Raw genomic sequence first — 20349 nt, forward strand, 5'->3', positions numbered from 1 at the left:
AAGAAACATTTAGATATTTATATTCTAGCGGTGGATTAAAACGTCTTCCAAGTGCATGAACAACATGCAAGCTAGACAGAGTGTGCACTGTCAACAAAATGCTTTCTGTAAACCACCAAAGATGACGTTGATTAAATTTAGATTCTAATTTCCAAAAAGAACCTCAGCACTTTTATATCCTGTGATATCAACGGAGTGAGTTGTCCTGACAATATATCTACTTACATGAGAAACATGGTTTAAAAAAAAACAAGGCAGCCAACTGCACAGCAATGTCAACAATGGCAACAGAACAAGAGCTCATGAAATGTCCCACAGTTTGTTTGCATGTAATCCCATGCACGTCAGTTTCTTGATTTTTTTTTCTTTTTGCTAGTCAATCTTGGCTGAAACTTGTCTGTATTTATAGCCTAGACAGCTATAGAATGATATATGATAAAGGCAAAATTGCAACATTAATACTGTGCAGGTATTAAAAGATAGCGTACTACAGTCCAAAGGAATATTCAGCTGGGTAGGCTATTTTAAAAATATTTAAAACTGTACATGTGTATTTGGGATTAAAGACACATGACTTACATAAGTAACAAACAACAACTGCTACAGCAGGGATATTCAGATACCAGCAGAAATGTTATTTAAAATAAGTAAAAACTACGCAAATAATTGTACAAATCCCAGCATGCATGTAAACACTTTAATTTGTTGGGAGAAGTGGTGGTTATAAAGTCTAAGAGCTGGAGGGAGGAAGGATCTCCTATTTCGCTCCCTTGTGCAGTGAGGCTGTAGCAGTCAGTCACTCTCCAGTTCAGCACCAGCTTAACACATAGAGTGGGAGAAGTTATCAATCAGTGGAGTTATTTTAGGTAGAGTCTTCCAGTCTCCCACCACCTGCACTGGATTAATAGATCCAGTGCCTTCCTTAGCTTATCTAACCTCATCCTCTCAGCTGTAGATAAGTTGCTGCGCCAACATATGAAACTACAGAAAATGTTTAACACAATCACAGAGTCAAAGAAGGTTTTCAGGAGCGTCCCCTGCATTCTCAAAGACCTCAGCTGCTCTCATGCTATCAGTGTTATAAGACCAGTTGTGTTTATTGTTCAGGTGAACTCCCAGCTACATATCTCGGTGTCCACAGTATCACTATGGTGGGTCTTCACCTGTGAAGTCCACTACAAGCTCCTTGGTTTTCCCCACATTGATCAAGAAGTGGCTCTGCTGTCCACTAAGTTCTGAGTCCACTGACTGTTCTCAGTCATCTTAATTAGTGATGAGGCAGACAATGGCAGAGTCTTCAGAAAGTTTCTGAAGGAGGCAATGTGGGGAGTTGAATGGCATGTCTGCAGTGTGGAGGGTGAAGAGAAATGGTGCCAGCACAGTTTCCTGTGCTCTCCATTGTCTTCCTGCAAATATTCTTTCCTTTCTTAATTTTCCTCCTCAGTTTTCAAAAAGACTTTCAGAGTCTTTTTGACTTCAGATAACAGGAACGGTGAATGAACTGCAGCAAAGTTATTCTGGTTTTGGGCTTTCAAGCACTGTTTTCATGGAACCTGGAGATGTTGGCAAAATTCTGGAAATTTCAGAGTTGATGTAAGTGTCGTTGAAGAATTATATCTCCTCCTACTTAACCTATTCAGAAACTATCAGTGAATAATTACTGGCAGGAAGGCTTAGAAATGTTTTATGCTGTTTTAATATCTTCTTAGAATAAAGTATTTAATAAAAACAATTAGATGAAATCTGTATCATCTTGTTTTGAAAAACTAAATATTGAGATGGCCACAAGCATCTCTACTAGAGGTGTGCTGATCGATCGGCCACCGATCATAATCGGGCCGATTTCCGTGAAAAAGTGCATGATCGGTGATCGGCGATCATTGGCTCTTGTTGCCGATACCGATCACCTGCATCTCATTTCGCAGCCTGCCTGTGCAGTTGGTCTCCTCTTTCCTTCACACTGTGCAAACGCGCAGCAACAAATCCTAAGCGATGTGGAACTATAACGCACTGAGTGCATGGGGAAGTTGAGGTGAGGCGGAAAATTGAAGCACGTCAAAATGCATCAACACAACGAAGCTAATACGACATAAAAACAATGCCATACTTGACGGAGTTTGGCTACATCGAGGCTCACTGCAGTAAAAAAGACATATGGAGGATCAGATAGCAGGTAAAGCAGCGCACAGCTACAAACACTCACCCAGATTAGCATGACGGTCAGAAAGCTAAACAAATAACCCGCAAAATTATTGAAGTCTTCAAGCTGCGATGTAAGACGCTGGTTCTGCTCTTGCTGTTGATCCGCTGCTACGCGCTACAGGTAGTAATATTTCACAGACGGAGCGCCGCTTCTGCTCCACCTGGTAGTGACTCTCACACCAAACCTCTGTTTAAAGCTGCAGCATCTGACTTAAAAAAATACATTTTACATACAATTAAAACTTTCGCTGTCCTAACATGAGACAGATAATCTCAAAAAAATAATCAATCTCCTCCCTGCTCTGCATAATTACTCCACTCAGTCAGAAACAGCCACTCAGAACTAGCAGTAATCAGCTAGCCGCCATGCTATCAGGAAGTTTTCATTCAGCAACTCAGGATTGTTTATTGTAATGGATCCTGTATTTGCCTTTGAATGTTAAGTTTTATACTTGAATTTTTTTGGCAATGTTGAGAGGTTTTATTTTGGCTCTTTGTATTATTTTGCCTCTTCAGAGCCTTCATATGTTTTCAGTCTGTTAAAGATAGTATTACTGATAGCAGTGCAATTTGCACAATGCCTGTTTTGTTTAGTTTTCTTCTTGGAAAAAGTTATTAAAAACAAGTTTTTGTCTAAATTAAGGTGAATATATTGTTCCTTTTTCCACATAATGTAACCAGTAGTGTTTATGATAAAAAATAATAATAATAATTATGTGATCGGTACCGGTGATCGGCATCGGTGATCGACCCTCATGGGTGATCGGTATCGGTATCGGCAGGAAAAAAACCTGATCGGCACATCTCTAATCTCTACACATAACTATAGTTTAATTCAGACAACTTGTGTAAAAGTACAAATGCTTCTTCATTAACTGATATAGTACAAGTTTGAGTTTGGTCAGAGTTCATCACCCCAAGGCCATGCTACTCAACATCTCACAGACTGATGAGTGCATCTCTAGCCCATAAGCTAACATGCCAGGAAGAGAGGAGATTATCCTTGATCCTGAAGTCCAAGGGTGGGTTGTTGGGTGGAGGAGAGACAGAAGAGTATCAAGCAGAAACTCGGGGTAGGAGAAGAAGACGGCAGGTTGCAGCAGTAGGCATGAGCATCTCATGAAACACAGACTGCAGCTGGAGGTTGTGAAGCTTAAATTGAGCGCCCAAATCAGGAAGGTGTGTTTGATGTATTTGAGTGTTAAAAAAACGGTGGTCACTTATTCATGATGTGTAGAATGGATGCAGCAGCTGGGCTTTAACCAGGGACAAGAGCTAATCATGCTCTCACCAGGCCTGGCAGTGCTCCAAATATTCTAATGTAATTCTCTTGGCAATACAGCTGATTCCCACAGTGGTTCTGGTACAATCCTGTGTCCTGTTCTTTAGTAGTGCATCAAACTCCAAACTGTCTATAGTAAGTTTTGAGTTTTTTACAAATGGTAGTTAAAATGAAAACAGACTCAAGAATCCTAGCCTGGTATCTGGGTGTGTTACAGAGTAAGGAGGACAATGACGAGGAGCAAATATTGTGAACAGAGACTCTATTTGTCAGTAGACTGATTCATAATAATCACCTTTAAAGTTGATTATTTAGGTTACAGAGCTTTAGTGTAATTGGTTTTCTAGATTTCTAAGCACAAGGCCTTTGTCCTGGACATGAGGTCTTAATCTGGTATAAGTGGGGCCTTTGGTACAACACACAACATTTGGAAACTCGTTTCATTAACATCTGACTTTTTGTAAATAGGATATTGATTCAAGAAACGTACTATGAAGTATTTAAGTAGTTCTGTTTGGGGAACAAAGAATACTTCATTAAGGTTATAAAAAATAATTTATGATAGGCCTGTATTATGTGAAGAACAACAATAGAATTTAGTTTGTATACTCAATATGTTTTCAGTCTGGGTAGACAATTTATATTCTTTGTTTAGTTAGAGGGGCTTATATGAGAGGTTTGATAGGTTTGCAAGTCATTTTCCTTAATCAGATTTAAGATTGCATATTTTTATGATTATTTGAAATCAGTGACCAAAACATTAGACATGTTTAGAAAATGTTTTACTTTAAGCCCTAATCCTTTAATGAAAACCTATGTATGTTGAACTAATGCTTATTGTCTAAGTCTTATTGAAACTATACTTATTATGGTGCTGTTGCATCTATTATGCTACTTTTTGAAGTGATTTTCAAATGATTTGTGCGCGTTGCAATCGGCAATTGATATTAGCAGTTGTGTACTTAAAATATAACGTTGTCATAAATTAATGACAGTGTCTGTCTGTATAATATTTTCAGTGTGCATTTTGTACTTTTGATGAGTATTTGACAGGGCATAATCCAGGACTGTCCCTGTGAACCAGGAGGCTGAGGTTAATGATATTAATGCCCCATTTTGGCATGTAATTTCACTGCTGTCTCCTCGTTTAGCTCCAATCCCACCCATTAACAACAAATGAAATCTAAAAATAAAGAGACAATTCATAATCCTAACAGTATCAAAATTCCTGAAAAATGATTTGCTAATGTATTGTGGTTGCATAAGCATTCCGTTTTAATTCTTCTTTTGAGTGCTTCCTAATCAATGTTGTGCGGATAAACATTTTTATTTGTAACTTTACTTTCAAGTAAGTCTCTGTTTGTGTCACCCCTGAAGATTTTCCAGGGAAAAAAAGTCATCTTCTCTGTAGGCTCTTTATTTTTACTTTATAAATGACCTGGATTGTTATGCATATGCAAAGTAAAAGTCAAAACTCTCCATAGGCAAAGGCAATCAGTGTGGAAAGCCAAAAATAATATAGAAAATTATTTCTAAGACTGATGACTAAGAAAACAGTCATTCAGTCATTCAGACTGTTTTCTTTTAATCTAACAAGAAATCTGTGATTTGGGTTCTGTTCCAATTTTTAAACCGAATGCAGTGGTTAATGTAAATGAGCAACTGCACCATAAGCTTGGCAACATAATATTAAAATGACTGTGTACTGCTTAAATTAATATGACAAACTTAGTAAATCCCCTAGAAGAGAAATGCTTTTAGTGGCAGCCATTGGAGCAAAGCCACTGTCTGCAATCTAAAATAAATCCCTGGCACAAACTGATTACATAAATGGCTGAAGGCGGGATGAGTGGTGAGAGACCTATCCTCAGTTTGTAGCACAGTTAAAGGCATACATAAGAACATACTTTGGCACCCTGGCCAAAAGACCCATTTAACTGGGAAAAACACTGCACACCTGTGGCTTTCTCTTTCTGCTATCGGTAATACTATCTTTAACAGACTGATAACATATGAAGTCTCTGAAGAGGCTACATAATGCAAAGAGCCACAATAAAACCTCTCAACATTGCCAAAAAAATTCAAGTATAAAACTTAACATTCAAAGGCAAATACAGGATCCATTACAATAAACAATCCTTAGTTACTGAATGAAAACTTCCTGATAGCATAGCGGCTAGCTTATTACTGCTAATTCTGAGTGGCTGTTTCTGACTGAGCGGAGTAATTATGCAGAGCAGGGAGGAGATTGATTATTTTTTTTAGAGATTATCTGTCTCATGTTAGGACAGCGAAAGTTTTAATACGTATGTAAAATGTATTTTTTTAAGTTAGATGCTGCAGCTTTAAGCAGAGGTTCGGTGTGAGATTCACTACCAGGTGGAGCAGAAGCGGCGCTCCGTCTGTGAAATATTACTACCTGTAGCACGTAGCAGCGGTTCAACAGCGAGAGCAGAACCAGCGTCTTACACCGCAGCTCGAAGACTTCAATAATTTTGCGGGTTATTTGTTTAGCTTTCTGACCGTCATGCTAATCCGGGTGAGTGTTTGTAGCTGTGCGCTGCGTTACCTGCTATCTGATCCTCCATATGTCTTTTTTACTGCAGTGAGCCTCGATGTAGCCAAACTCCGTCAAGTATGGCATTGTTTTTATGTCGTATTATAGCTTCGTTGTGTTGATGCATTTTGACCTGCTTCAATTTTCCGCCGCAACATGCAAACTTCCCCAGTCACTCAGTGCGTTATAGTTCCACATCGCTTAGGATTTGTTGCTGCGCGTTTGCGCAGAATGAAGGAAAGAGGAGACCAGCTGCACAGGCACGCTGCGAAATGAGATGCAGGTGATCGGTATCGGCAACAAGAGCCAATGATCGCCGATCACCGATCACGCACTTTTTCACGAAAATCGGCCCGATTATGATCGGTGACCGATCGATCGGCACACCTCTACTAATTACTGAGCATTAATTCATTAAGTGCCATAATATATTCTGGCCTCAATATTTTTAAGACATTTAGGTACCTTTACCTTAAATTGTCTCTTTATCTTTGTGCCAGTTATAATCACACAGTTATTTATCACACATTAGTGTGATTCATCACTACTGAGTCCCTGCTGTCCAACCAACCTTCCAGTCCCTCTAAGGTTAAATTTAGCAAGCTTATGCAAAACCCATTCTGTCTAGTTAAATCAGATCATGTTCAGATTTAGCCCACAGTAAATGACATGTTCTAATTTTAGCACGGAGCTAAATGTTATCCAACAGTTAAGGCAAGACATTGGCTTGCCCTCATCAGCCTTGGCAGTGCTATTGATAGTCTGATCAAGCCACGGACAGACAAAACCTATTCATGTCAAAGTATTTCACCTTTTTTGCCCAAAAGAAGCAAGTCATAGCAGCAAAGCTACAAACATTTATTACCAAGAGCGGCCACCTCTATTATAGAAACAGGGATCTGGTTGCTAAAACAAAACCTTATCAGCACAATCAATCCATAATGAATGTTCTGCCAATAGATTACAATACTTAGAGCTGCTTTAAATATTGACATTTCTTATCAGCAGACAATAAATTCAGGTGACTGCTCAATATTCTTTTACCGCTGGTACAGCTTTGCTTTATCATAAGGTTTTCTAAGAATACACTGAAATAGTGCAAGGGTTTTGAAGCTATAGTTGAAGTACACATGGTGGTACTTTAGCAAAGCTCAGAATATATATATATATATATATATATATATATATATATATATATATATATATATATATATATATATATATATATATATAATATTTACAAGGCTTATGCCTTGTTATTTACAAGGCATAAGCCTTGTATATATATATATATATATATATATATATATATATATATATATATATATAATATTTACAAGGCTTATGCCTTGTAAATAACAAGGCATTAGCTTAAAAGATTAATTACTTTTGTTGCAAATACAAGCTAAAAACCAATAGATAAGTCTTCTTGAGCTACATTACATAAAAGGGGTTACATTTTTTAAAACTCTGAGCAAAACAAGAATAGAAGACAAATGTGTAAAGGAATGAACAAATGGAACGATAGACTGATGGCAATGCTGTAAAAAGAAACCAAGAGAGCAGAATTACAGTCAAAGGAAGATGCAAGGAATAAAATCCTGTCATGACAAATGGCAAATGCAAAAAGGCCGAGAATCCAAAACAAAAAATATATATCAAAAAATGTTGTAATTAATTCACCTAGCGTGTGAGAGCTGATAACAAAACCAGTTGGGAAAATAATTGCGCCACTATAAAAAAATTTAGAATTAAAACCATAAGGGGAAAAGAATGTTTAAAGCTTTGCAGTACGGTGGCCGACAGGTGCAAATGCGCAGCAACAGAGAAAACATGCAAACAAACAAAAAGACATGCACACAAATGAAATGCAGCAAACATAAAAATAGACGCAAACAAAAATCAAATAAAATGCAGCAAACAAAAAAAGAGATGCAAACAAAAAAGAATACAACCACAAATGAAACGCAGCAAACAAAAAAGAGAGATGTAAACAAGAAAGAATACAAACACAAATCAAATGCAGCAAATAAAAAAAAGACGCAAACAGAAAAAAGAGAGACGCAAACAAATGAAATGCAGCAAACAAATGAAAAGATGCAAACAAAAAGTGCTGAAAACCGGAAGTGCTCCAAACCACTAGAGGGAGTCGAACAAAAAACAGTGGTGTCCAAATTTAGGGTCTGCATCCTTTAAAACGGGTGTTCAGAAAAGCAGCAATGGCGGCAAAATTATTTTTGCTGTATTACACTTAAAATTACTCAAAATGATTTTTTACAATGTTTTTAGGTGAGAATGTAGATGCATAGATCTGAAATATCTGCTCGGTTCATCAATAAATCACTTAATTACAATATTGCTCCGACGTTTTCGGACATGTCTGCTCCCGCTGCATTAACAGCCAGCTTTGCTGCATTTTATTTGTGTCTATTTTTATGTTTGCTGCATTTCATTTGTGAGTGTGTCTTTTTGTTTTGTTTGCATGTTTTCTCTGTTGCTGCGCATTTGCACCTGTCGGCCACCGTATTCCAGACTGCTAACAAAACCAGAAAAAGCATGATGACCAACACTATGAGATGGCAAGAAAAAAATGTTGTGCTGGTTTAGTGGTATAAAGTATATATTGCTTTAAGCTAGGCATGATTATGCTGATGTACAGTAAGTAGAAAATGAAATGGCCAGTGGAGCAGAGGTGTAATATTGATGTTGTGATATGTGATGAATTCACTTTTCTGCAAATAAACTTGATGAAATGATATCAGGTTTTTATATGGCTGAAATCCCTCAGTTGGTTTTATTCCAAGTTGACTTTTATAATAGACAAAAGAGTTCAGGTGTAGTCAAAGGAAAGGATTAATGATGAGAAAATACTATATCTTTCAGCATACCCTATTTTGAAATTTCTGACAAAATGTCAGATTTTTTTTAAACATTGTTTATAGCTGTATTGTTAAGACCTTTTAAAGTCTTAACAATATTAATAATAGTTATAATAATAATAAAAACATTATCATTATTTTACTAACATCCTTACCAACAAAAAGAACAGCAGAGGTGCAGTTTTGTTGCCACATCAGCAAGGTTCCCAGCAATGTCAAAACCAATTTAATCTCCCGTTCCTCATTGCCTTCGTTATATTTAGCAGCGGTTTTATTTCCTACCAGCAACCACAACTGCCACTTTCACTTTGATATTTTTAATACATTCACCAAACAACAAAATAACAAGGTGTCAAAAATAAAATAAAAAAGGAATTGTGCCTCAGGAACATTACATAAACTCCATAATCTGACCTTAGAATTAGAACCTCATTTATATCTGACCCCAAATCTTTTGCATCAAATTTGTCTGTATTCCCAGAAGCCTTTTCGGAGCTAACATTAACACAACAGAACTGTATTTACTATAAACAGCAATGCACATTATCACATGACACTGGAAACAATATGAGATAACAGAGGAAATCAGCAACTTACATTATTTTGCAAATGGTGAAAGAGTCAGAGAAAGCATGAGTTAATCATATTATATCTCTACATTTTTAGCAGATTTATTGTTGAGATATTAATCAAAAGTATGCAAATAAAAAATACCGACTTACACTAGACCACATTGCACTGCGAGAAATCCATGAAATGCAGCTCTTTTATTTGCATTATTTTGATGTACCCATTGAATTTTCCCCCATCTTACATTTTGTTTCAGCCACAACAGGCTAAGAAGCTAAGTTTAATGTGCAGTTGCATTTAAGCCCACTTTATTAAGACACTAATAAATAACATTCGGTGTTAACAAATGTCACAAGAAGTGACGTAATTATCAAATAGTGAGAACCCGTGTGGTTTCATTGGAGTTCTAAATGGAGCTGTTGTGTGAAGAACATGTAGATCTGCTACAGAACATGAGTGAATAATCAATATTATGGAGTCCAAGAAACACAGCACAAAGGTCAGAGATGGAGTTGTGGACAAGTTTAAAACAATATTCCAAGCCTCAAAGATTTCACAGAGAAACATTAATTTTATCAAATTAAAATGTATTTAAAAAATATGTCGCAATTGTAAGTCTAGCAGGATACTGCCCTCCACTTTTACCTCAACAATTTTCAAAGTAAAAGAGAGAAAAGAAATAATTAACTATTGGTCTTTAAGTGAAGTCAAGTGCAAAATCTTCTGAAGCAAAATTTAATTATGCACAAAGGAAATTAACTGTAAGTTTTCTAGGAAGCAATAGCAATTAAGGATCAGAATAGCAGCTAGCATTTCTGCAGCTCAAATGGTATTGGTCAACCATTTGTCTCTGCAGACATTTCAAAATATGAAAATATCTATGACAATGGAAAAGAACCCAAAGTCAGACCGTTTCCTATTTTGTTGTTACTAATGGTGGTAACAGATGGTTAGATCCATATTTTGTGTGGGTTGTCAGGCTTATGGTGCAGTACAGTGTGCGTATATATACACACAAGTTCAAGACCGCTGTTGTTCTGCTGTGACTCAAGTCTAAAAACTGACATCTTTGCAGCAGGGAGGAAAGAAACATGCATGGTCTTGTAAACGCATAGCTACTGCTCAGTCCCTCTCATCTGAGTCACCCTGCATCTTAATTAGTCTGGAAACAGCAGAAACTCACTTGTATAAAGAAGATCGATTGAACGCTTAAGGTGAAATTCACTTCTTCATAAATTTGGCATCCCAAATTAAACAGACTTTGAGCCATTTTAAATGTATTACTGTATGTGTTTGCGAGTGCAGCAGCTCTAGCCTCCTCAAAAAGACATTAATTTGCTAAATATATTGATAGTTTTTCATTATTTGTCTTCACATAAAACCTATAATGTTTTTACAAGGCAGTTATTTTAGATAGAAGCATTTATCACCTGTATTTCTTCGTATTCACAATAGTTAAAATAATAAGCTAATTATGTTTGAAGACAAAGATCTGAATCACATGCAGAAGCAGGAAAGTGAGACACGTGGTTGGCAAGGGAGTAAAGAAACCGATCCTGAGTAGCTGAGTTAATTTCCAAGCCTAACAAGCGATTAATCAATAGATGTAAAGATGACCGTTAAAATCTGATGGTGTGGGAAGTTGTAGTTAGAAAAAAAAAAAGTCAGCCCTATCTCATGCAACAAGCTCATAAACAAACAAATGGACAAAGATCCTCAGTTTTCTTGTATGACATAAAGTATGATTTTATAATAAATGTATGTCAAAGACAATCACAAAGAGAACAAATGATAAAGAATTCCTCATCTTTATCAAGCGATAAGTTAAAAATTAACATAAAGCAAGCTTGGATGATGGACTGAATGATAAATTTGATTGGTCTGTATAACCGTCTTCACACTCTTAACTCAATAAAACACTAACAACAGCTGACACACAACTGTTATTTGATTTGTAGATGTAATGGTGTTCGTAACGGTGAAGATAAAGGAGTAAGCTATAGGATCCAAGGAGAGAACATTGACATTAGGATGGTTGGAGAATTGCCACGAAATCTGGAAGAGATGCAAATCGTGAAACAAAGGCAAAGGAAGCTGCCGTATAAAAATAATTTTTTAAAAATAAAACAGGAAACATGACAATACTCAAACACAGTCTATAAATCAAACAAGAACACATAAAGCTAGAAGCTTATCTGGCTGATTTGAGGAAAAGTATTTTCAACTCACAATGCTGCAATTGAAAATGAGAGTATATTAGCTGAGGAAGTAAACGATTTAATGCAAATCAGCTGAGCAAATTTCCAAAGTAGGACTTGCTGTGGAAAGATAGCAAAACAGTAAAAACAAGCCAACAAATCAGAAATGCCAAAAGAAAAGTACAACATAAAAAAAACAACAAAACAATAAGAGGACACAAGAATACAGTGGTCTTGGGTGCCGCTAATTTGTCATCCTTGGAGCAGCCAAGATATTACGCAGAGCATTCAGACTGAGACTGGGAGAGGAGTTTATTTTGTTGTGATCACAAATCTAAATAGTTTAATTTTTTTAATGTGTTTTCTTTCATACATTAATTTTTTGGGGGCGGGGGTTACACCTACCTAAACCATACATGGTAGCTAGATGGGCTGGCACTAGCGCCAGTAGTGATTGGGCAAGAGGTGGGGCACGTCTTTGACAGGGAAACGAAAGGCAGAGACAGGAAAAGTTAGAATTTGTAGTCAGATATTTTATTTTGTGATGTTTAATTATTTGATGAATACTTGGCTCTGATTTTACCCCCCACAAGAACAACTTGTACCATTTGATGAACTTTTCTTTTTTTTTTTACTTCTTTAGGCCTGAGATTTAATGTCAAGTGTTAGACAATTATTTTAAGCTTTTCTTCATCTTTTTTGACCACAAAAATGGCTCATATTTAAATTTCATATTGCATAATTAAAAACAAAATGCACTCTGCTTTTGTTTTTTTCCATCCCTGCTTTCTGATGATTTAAGAGATAGGCTGCTGTTTTCACACAATATGAAACGACTTCCCAGTTCTGTGGGGTTTCATCAGTGATCAAGCAAGTCACTTCAGTTACATTTGAATCTTTCAGGAGGATGTCCGTATGTGTGGCAGAACAGTGATTAGCTAACACTGTTAGAGAACATCTTGTGCCCTGGAGCACTCTAGAATTAATTCAAACTAAAAGTGGAAAAACAATACTCTCTAAAAAAATAACAGTCTTTCAAAATAAACCACCAATCAATAAAAGCATACCCATTTCAGCTGTGATTATGACAGACAAAAACTACAGATCATACTCTATTTCCACTAATCATACTCTGATAGTACAAATACTAATGCAGCCACAGTCGTAGCAATCATTCTATCATGTCTGTTTAGTTAACTTTTCTTTTTAACCAGACCCTTTTTTCTGGGAACCAGCATCACTGGAAATACATGCACATACGGATCCTTGCATACATTACGATCTTTTGTGTCTGTGGTATAAATCTTACTTTTTTTTACTGCAGAGGGAAAATATAGTTTGTTGGTTAAAAAATAGTTTCAGCTGTAGATCTTGCAGAGTGAATTAGCATATTGCTTAATTCAGGTCACACTAATGAATTCAGAGGGAATTTGTTGTGAACTCTTAACAAAATACCAGCTAAAATACACATCCACTGAACAGAACTTGAGGATATCTCTCATTAGCATTTAAAAAAACAGGATAGGGACGGAGATCTAAAAACCTGTATTGAATTGAGTTAGGCAATACCCAACTTACACACACATGCACACACACATGTCTTCCTGTCTACACAAGAACTTCACATTTACTTCATTTTTCATTCATTTCAATGACCTAACCATTGCCAGTATATGCCTAACCACAAATTCAAACCTTTTTCCTACACCTAAACCCCCATCACAAAAACATCACTTCTTCTTGGGCAGTAATTGCTCATAATTAAGTACTTGTTGGAGAAATGGACTTTACAAGTTGAGAAATGCTAAAACACACACACATGAATTTTTATGTCATAATGTTTACTCATCGGGCATGTAAAGGAACTAGAGGACAAGGCAATGTTGACCAATACTTTAACACAAGAAGTGCTTGTGAATGTCTGAGACATTAGAATGCTGGAGCTGTTTTTAGATGAATTTTTTCCTCCAGGAGTCGGCCTTACTGCATGGTTGAATAGAACATGCGCTGTTTCCTCCTGACTACATGGATATGTCAGGGATTTTTATAAATAGCTCAGTAGCACGTGTCTGCAGCATACAGCACACTCAGGAGCCATGGAGACTGATTTTTTTTAGCACACAGACAAGCCAAGAAAATAGGCAGAGGAAACACATTATGATATATTGAGAGATTGACAAACATAAAAAATAAAAAATAATAAAACTGCATGAACTGTATTGTCTGCCCTTGTCCACTAGAAAAAGCACATACTGCCCTATAATATGTTTTAAAGTGGGATTCATAATTTTAGTTGAACCAATCATTTTACTTGAATGATTTTCCAGATGTGCCAGCAGTCATTCTAGGCTGTTTACTGGTAACAAGATATGAATTTATTATTATTTTATATTTTGTTTATGTTCAATCTATAAAAACCTTCCATTATAACATCCCAATAGCTTAGACTTCTTTCAAAGACATGCTGGTAAACATGACATTTTAGTGAATAGTAGTACTTTGTTGTCCTTCCCCAACCTGTTGCTGCTGTCTATGTATTATCTGGCAGATGGAAAGCTCTTCAAGGCAAATTTGGGTTTTGTGCAACATTTTCAGTCTTGAAAATATACACTGCCATGCCATGGACACAGATTTATTAAAACAGGTAAAAGTTTCATATAGGACTTTACTTAGTTTATTGCCTAATTATTAAGTAGATCTGTGAATCAAAAATAACAATACATATTTTAGATCACAATATTATGTCTGGAATATTTAATTTTTAAGCTGTAATGGTGTGAAACAAGTAATTTCCATACAAATTTGCAAAGCTGAGAATTTCAAAGAATTGTATCATGTCAACATTAAATGGAATGCATATTAAATTGACGACTGTCATGTTCTTTTATATCACTAGCAGGAATACCTAGCACTAGTTTTTCTCCTCCACATCCTTGTTTAAGATCAAAAACCCTTTACACCACACGATACACTAGTATTTTCAATTATGTTGCTTGTATATTCTGTAATCATCGTGTGACACTCCTATGATCTTTTGATGGGGAATGTTTCTATACATAATCTGTTATACTTATTCACTACCTATTGTTTTTGCAGCACTCTGAAAATAACTATTCATCAGCGAAGTGAGTCTGCCTTGAGATTATGACACATTCTGATGAGCAAGCAACCTACCTTTCTAGTTCATTGCATCTGTTTTATCCATTACAGATTATATATAACATGAGTGTTTCTGGGTCAGACAGCATCAGTGCTGTGGTTTACAAGCTACAAGGGGTTTGAGTGTTGTGAGGTTTACATGCAGTAGGTTAGGGAAGGTTTGGAAAACAGTACAACATAGTAGGGGGTTAACTCTTAGTGACGCAAACTAAGGTTCTTCGTGGGGATATATTTATGCCTCTCAGTTATCCTGACCACAGAGTAGGGTGACAAACAATTCATGTTATTAGCTAATACCAAAACCTGACGTACAGTTGTTCCAGTCTGAAGGCAAATGCACATGTTTTTTTTCAAATGTACAAGTATATTAAAACATTCTTTTATGACTGAGTGGGGAACACTGAGTGAAAATTTTAAAAGCTTTGGAATTTATGTGGTAGGTGTAGTCCATTAGTTTCAGTAAATGGCTTTTAGCTGTGTAATGAACTGTACATTTGATGCAATGTTCCCAATTTAAGTTCCAAGCTTTAAAGTAGTCCTTTCTTTCATTTTTTTTCTGCAGCAGCTTTATGATCAAGGATAACTATTTCATACAAACTGCATATAAAATACAGGGTTTTTTAGTGTGTCAAGATAGATGCACGGATGGATAAAGCAAAAGACATATACAATTTAGTATTGGCAATATTCTGCTGTAAAAGGCATAGATTTTTCATATCTGTGAATTCCTATAATCTTCACACTATCTTGAAAATATGAAAACTGGAAGAATCATAGGCAGATGTAATTATTCAGATAGAAACAAGTGACTTCAATCTAATAGTGACACATAACTAAGATACCAATCGCCATCACTTGTGTATCTTTTTTTATAAAATGTTGCAATCTGTAAACAAAAAATTAAAAAAAGGGTAGTTTTATTTTCATTAATAACTGTAAGGCTATTTTTTACATAGCAGAATATGTGACTTGACTGACTTTGCAGATGTTTACAATTGTGCAAAACAGGACTGCTATTTTTTTTTGCTTTGAGTATTTTTGTGGATCTAGTATACCTAGCTAAAATATACACATATTTGTCTTATAATTGTAATTCACACATGCATTCAATAGTTCCCATGCTTTTTAGTGAGCAAATATTCAAAATATGTCTAATTTATTTAACTAAATTTTAATTTAGCATTGATCCAGCTAAGATCTAAGCCTTGATTGTCAAATTCTTGATACAAACAAAATTGGAGCTCGGAGTTACTGTCTCTTAGCAATTTAATTTCGAAAGACTGTGAAGTTTCCTTTACCAGATTGTAAAACGTCAAATAAAAATGCATATCCTTAAATACTTACAGAACAATTATATTTGAGTCTCCAAATTAATTGATCATTTAGTAAGTTCTTTGCTCTTTTGGGTGTGTGAAGGGACTCTTATTTGACAGCACAGTCTTGATTGAACAATGATTTCTTCCCAATCTGTTAGTATATTTCTCTGTTTTTAAGCCTACCCTGATGTTCTTTTTCTGTTCACACAATGTACCAAACTGTTAATTTGCCCACCCTCCTTCCTTTCTCTCTCAGTACACATGTTTGACTGCAAAAACAAATAAACCTGATCAGCTTCACAGCACCCCTGTTCGTGAAAGCAGTAAAATACAATTTGTTCAAAATGGACACATATTTTTAAAATGTTCAGATTGTTTTTTTTATTATTATTATAATTTATGTGTATCTGACATTTATATCCTTGATAAGCAGTCGAGAAAGATATGGCAAGACTTTAGTATAAACAAAGATCAACATAGTTTAGTTCATATGGACGAAATTGAAAAATATTAACTGGTATAATAAAATGAAAAAAAGGGAACTTAATTTTGTTTCAAATAACCTAAAAGAAGTCTGTGTCTTGTGTTGCAGCATCTTTATAGTCATGCCCCATCTGCTGTGACCCATGTGTCCCACAGGCAGAACACTGACAAACAGAACAAGACAGCAGCGGCGTACAAATGAGTTGAGACAGACTGTGATAGGGAATAGGAGGCATGGTTTATTTTAGTGTATTTATAGCTCAGGTGGAGTGAGGGAATATTTTTTTATTACATTTTTTAAAATAAATGTTTCTTTTAAATGGTCCACACAACAACGCCTAGTTTCATAAGAGGTTTTACATGAAGGCAAATTGCGATTTAGTACAATGCATTAATTATTTTAGCTGGTATAAAAATGAAATTTTTAGTTGTTTTTTTTTCATCAACAACATTTCTTGTTTTGTAAATTACAAAATTGTAAAAAAGAAATCCTATTTTTTACTTTACTGTCTTTACAGTCAAACTATTTGGGAATTCACAGCTATAGAGATGCCATGACTTTGAATGCTACCTGTAAAATATTTTATAAGTTTGAGAAAACAGGAAATATGATGTTGCATGTCATTTGTGAACCACCCACATGTTTTATCACCAGGTTTATCACCATGAAGACCAGGTTAGGCTGTCTCTCCAAAAAATCGGACTCCTACAGTGACTTCTCGGAGTTCCTGCCTCCTGCTCATGAGACCACAGCAAGATGTCTGAAGTGCGTCCGCTGCCCAAACACAGCATTTTGTTTCTGTTTGTCAAGTACTTTCACAGGCCAATAAAGAAAAAACTATTCCACTTAAAGCATAATATAGTGTTTTGCTATGCCAGTATGATCTTTAGAGTAAATTACTCATTTTTTAGGCCAACAATTTGCATCATCAACTTTTTAAAATGTTTTGTTCCAAATACCATATTTCCACAGATGGAGTGTTGGTCTCTGGAGCTCCTCTGATTATTTATTGGAACTGTTTTTGTAAAATACCATTCTTGACTCAAGGAGAAACTGACACAAAATGTTACATGGTTTCAGGAGTATTCAAGAAAGCCATATTGCAACTACAAAGTTCAATGTAATTTATTGTGTTTTGGTCTTTCACCATCTAGAGAAGAAGATTCATTTAGAGCAGCAGATAGATCACAAAATAATCCCTTTATCAAAATGTCAAGACTCATGTTTGGTTCAAAAAATCGATCAAAGCATAATGACTTGTTATCATTTTAATGAGTCTGTTCTCTTTGGCTTTTTCTCCTTCAGACTATCAACAGACGAAGTTGTTCGATGGTCTGAGTCATTTGATCACCTTCTTGCTCACAAGTGTAAGTTTCTGTTTATGCTCTTTATTAGAAACATTTACGATCATACAAGAAAGTTAAATATAAAGTAAAAAAAATAAAATAAAACAATAATAAGGCCACCTTAATATACCCGCAATAATATACATTTTCTCTTTGTAAGTGAGGCTTCCTCTTGACACGACTTAACTCCAGTCGTCCCCCTTTCCAGCTCTTCTTATGTAAGCGTCTTATTTCTGTGTTGTCAGGGCTCCTAACTACATAATGAGTCACATACTTGTCACTGACCTTCCCCATTGGACCAGGCACAAATTGGGACAGACTTATCATCTCAGTTCCGTCTGTACTGACAGGTCATGTGTTTATTCTCAGTTAACAAGCACTGTGACGTAGCATGCATGACCTCAAGCCAGCTGAACTGACAAATGAAAAAGGACATGATCAGAGACCTAAGATCAATTTGTTACAATGTAATAAATCAATTGTGCTAAACATTTGATACATTTTTAAGTACTATCAGTTTGTGACCTGTGTCCTGTATGAATAAAGACTTATTTACACAGACATTGTGTAATTTCATTTTAGTGAAATGAGAAAAGAGCCTTAATAGATATGAATTTATTGTTGAAACAAACCAGTTGAGATCTTTCAAAAAAAGTAATTTAATGAAATTGACCAAATGTCTTCCTTGGAAACTCATTAGGAAAATTGTGCTTCCATAACCACCAAACCTTAGTATTTATTAATTCCAGCAGCATTTTGTGAGGCAAATTTATATCCAACTATTGTTGCATGTTGATGCGAAATAAATAGTATACAACTTTGGTGCAGCATTGCAGTACCAGTGACAAAGGTTTGTTTTTTCAAGCCAACTATTAAGGGGAACTGAGTTATTTACTTTAAATGTGATAAAATAAATGACTGAGGCTCTGTAGAGAATACATTTTACTGCAAATAAATCAGATCAATCATGAGCAGCTTTAAATGGAAAAGACAAAGAAAGCTCAGACAAGTACAAGACATTCAGGAGAGACCGTTTGTTATTTTAAAGTATTCAGACAGCAACTCTGATGCAATGCGATTAAAAATGCCTGTTGACTTTGTAATTTTCTTGAGTCAAACACGCCGGGAGACAACTTTTTATTTATTTAACAAAATAAAGGCTTGCGTGATCGCATTTATTATGAAACACATATGCATGTCTGTGCACATGCATGCACATGTTGTAGTGGACATTGCTAATGCTCAGTCAACTGTCCAGGACACGCAGGTGTGTCACATCATTTTGCGCCAGGGAAAATCTCTATTTTTGTCTCTGTAAAAAGTCCCATGCTTATTTTGTTTGCGCGTTAACCCAGTGTTGTGTTATGTCATAACCTCAGTCAAATGTAAATAGATTATGTCAATACAACACTTTCTTTTGCTTTGATTAGTATGCAAAACCCTTCCCAAGCACAGTCACTTTTATGAAAAGGATGCAGTTGATAAATTACATGAATTCTGTTAGCGAGGAGGATTTACAGAGGAACTCATGAGGCATAGAGGACACAATTCTAAGTATTAAAAGTAATAAGAAAAGAAGTGATTCATCATCATGCAGTTTGCAACTAAATGTATATATAGGTTTAACCTGTTTCTAACGAGCTATGGATTCCTGTCTTAGCTCATTCTCCATCTGTCCTTATGTCAACTTGACTGTCTGTTCTAGTCCCTTTGTGCCGCTCAGCTGCCTACAGCTGTGAAATCGGTGCTCCACAATCTAACCTTTAAAAACAATCAGAACATATTCTGATGCAACGCTTAGCTAACAAAAGCATTTTACCTCAAATGACTTGGTCACTTTGGCTTAAGGTGGAGAAAAGAACTATTTTGTTGTCTGATATATATTAGTGACATATATTATTGAACACTTCAAAATCAGACAAGAGAACTATGTTGTAAGTGACAATAGTAACAGTTTGACAGCATCTCTGCGTAAACTGATACCCACAGAGCAAGCTGTTGATTTTACATAAATAAGCACTTTTGGATGTTTGATCACAAACTCATGTAATGAGCTTCACTTTCAGGACAGGAAATTGTCAGCCATAAACCATTACTGTCTCTGTGTATTGTATAATTTCTGATTACACTTTTGGCACTTTGTTTAATTTAAAAATACAACCCTTACATGTGATGTTGGGTCATTTTAATCTAAGAAGAAGAATGATTGTTGGTCACAACACATGTGGAACTTTAACCCTCCTGTTTTGTTTCAGGTCAAATTGACTCGTTTTAAAGTTGTTGTTTTTTTTTTAAATAGTTGGAAGCATTTCTTCTGCATGAAACTTTGTTCTATTTTTCTTAATAGGTACACTCT

The 20349-nt window shown here is 35.7% G+C and overlaps 1 protein-coding gene and 1 long non-coding RNA gene across 3 annotated transcripts in view; one reads left to right on the top strand and one right to left on the bottom strand.

Moving 5' to 3' along the window:
* Positions 1 to 20349, bottom strand: part of LOC145551422 (uncharacterized) — a 116639-nt gene that overhangs the window by 12811 nt on the left and 83479 nt on the right. The window lies entirely within an intron of this gene.
* Positions 1 to 20349, top strand: part of rgs8 (regulator of G protein signaling 8) — a 32443-nt gene that overhangs the window by 7297 nt on the left and 4797 nt on the right. For both annotated transcript variants that reach the window (XM_081606179.1, XM_008406677.3), the window contains exons 2-3: positions 17302 to 17412; positions 17953 to 18014. In XM_081606179.1, the coding sequence (XP_081462305.1) occupies positions 17302 to 17412; positions 17953 to 18014 (173 nt within the window). The remainder of the gene's footprint in view (positions 1 to 17301; positions 17413 to 17952; positions 18015 to 20349) is intronic.

The sequence above is a fragment of the Poecilia reticulata genome, chromosome 4 (genome assembly GCF_904066995.2).
Source record: "Poecilia reticulata chromosome 4, P_reticulata-male-v2, whole genome shotgun sequence".
Classification (NCBI taxonomy): domain Eukaryota; kingdom Metazoa; phylum Chordata; class Actinopteri; order Cyprinodontiformes; family Poeciliidae; genus Poecilia; species Poecilia reticulata.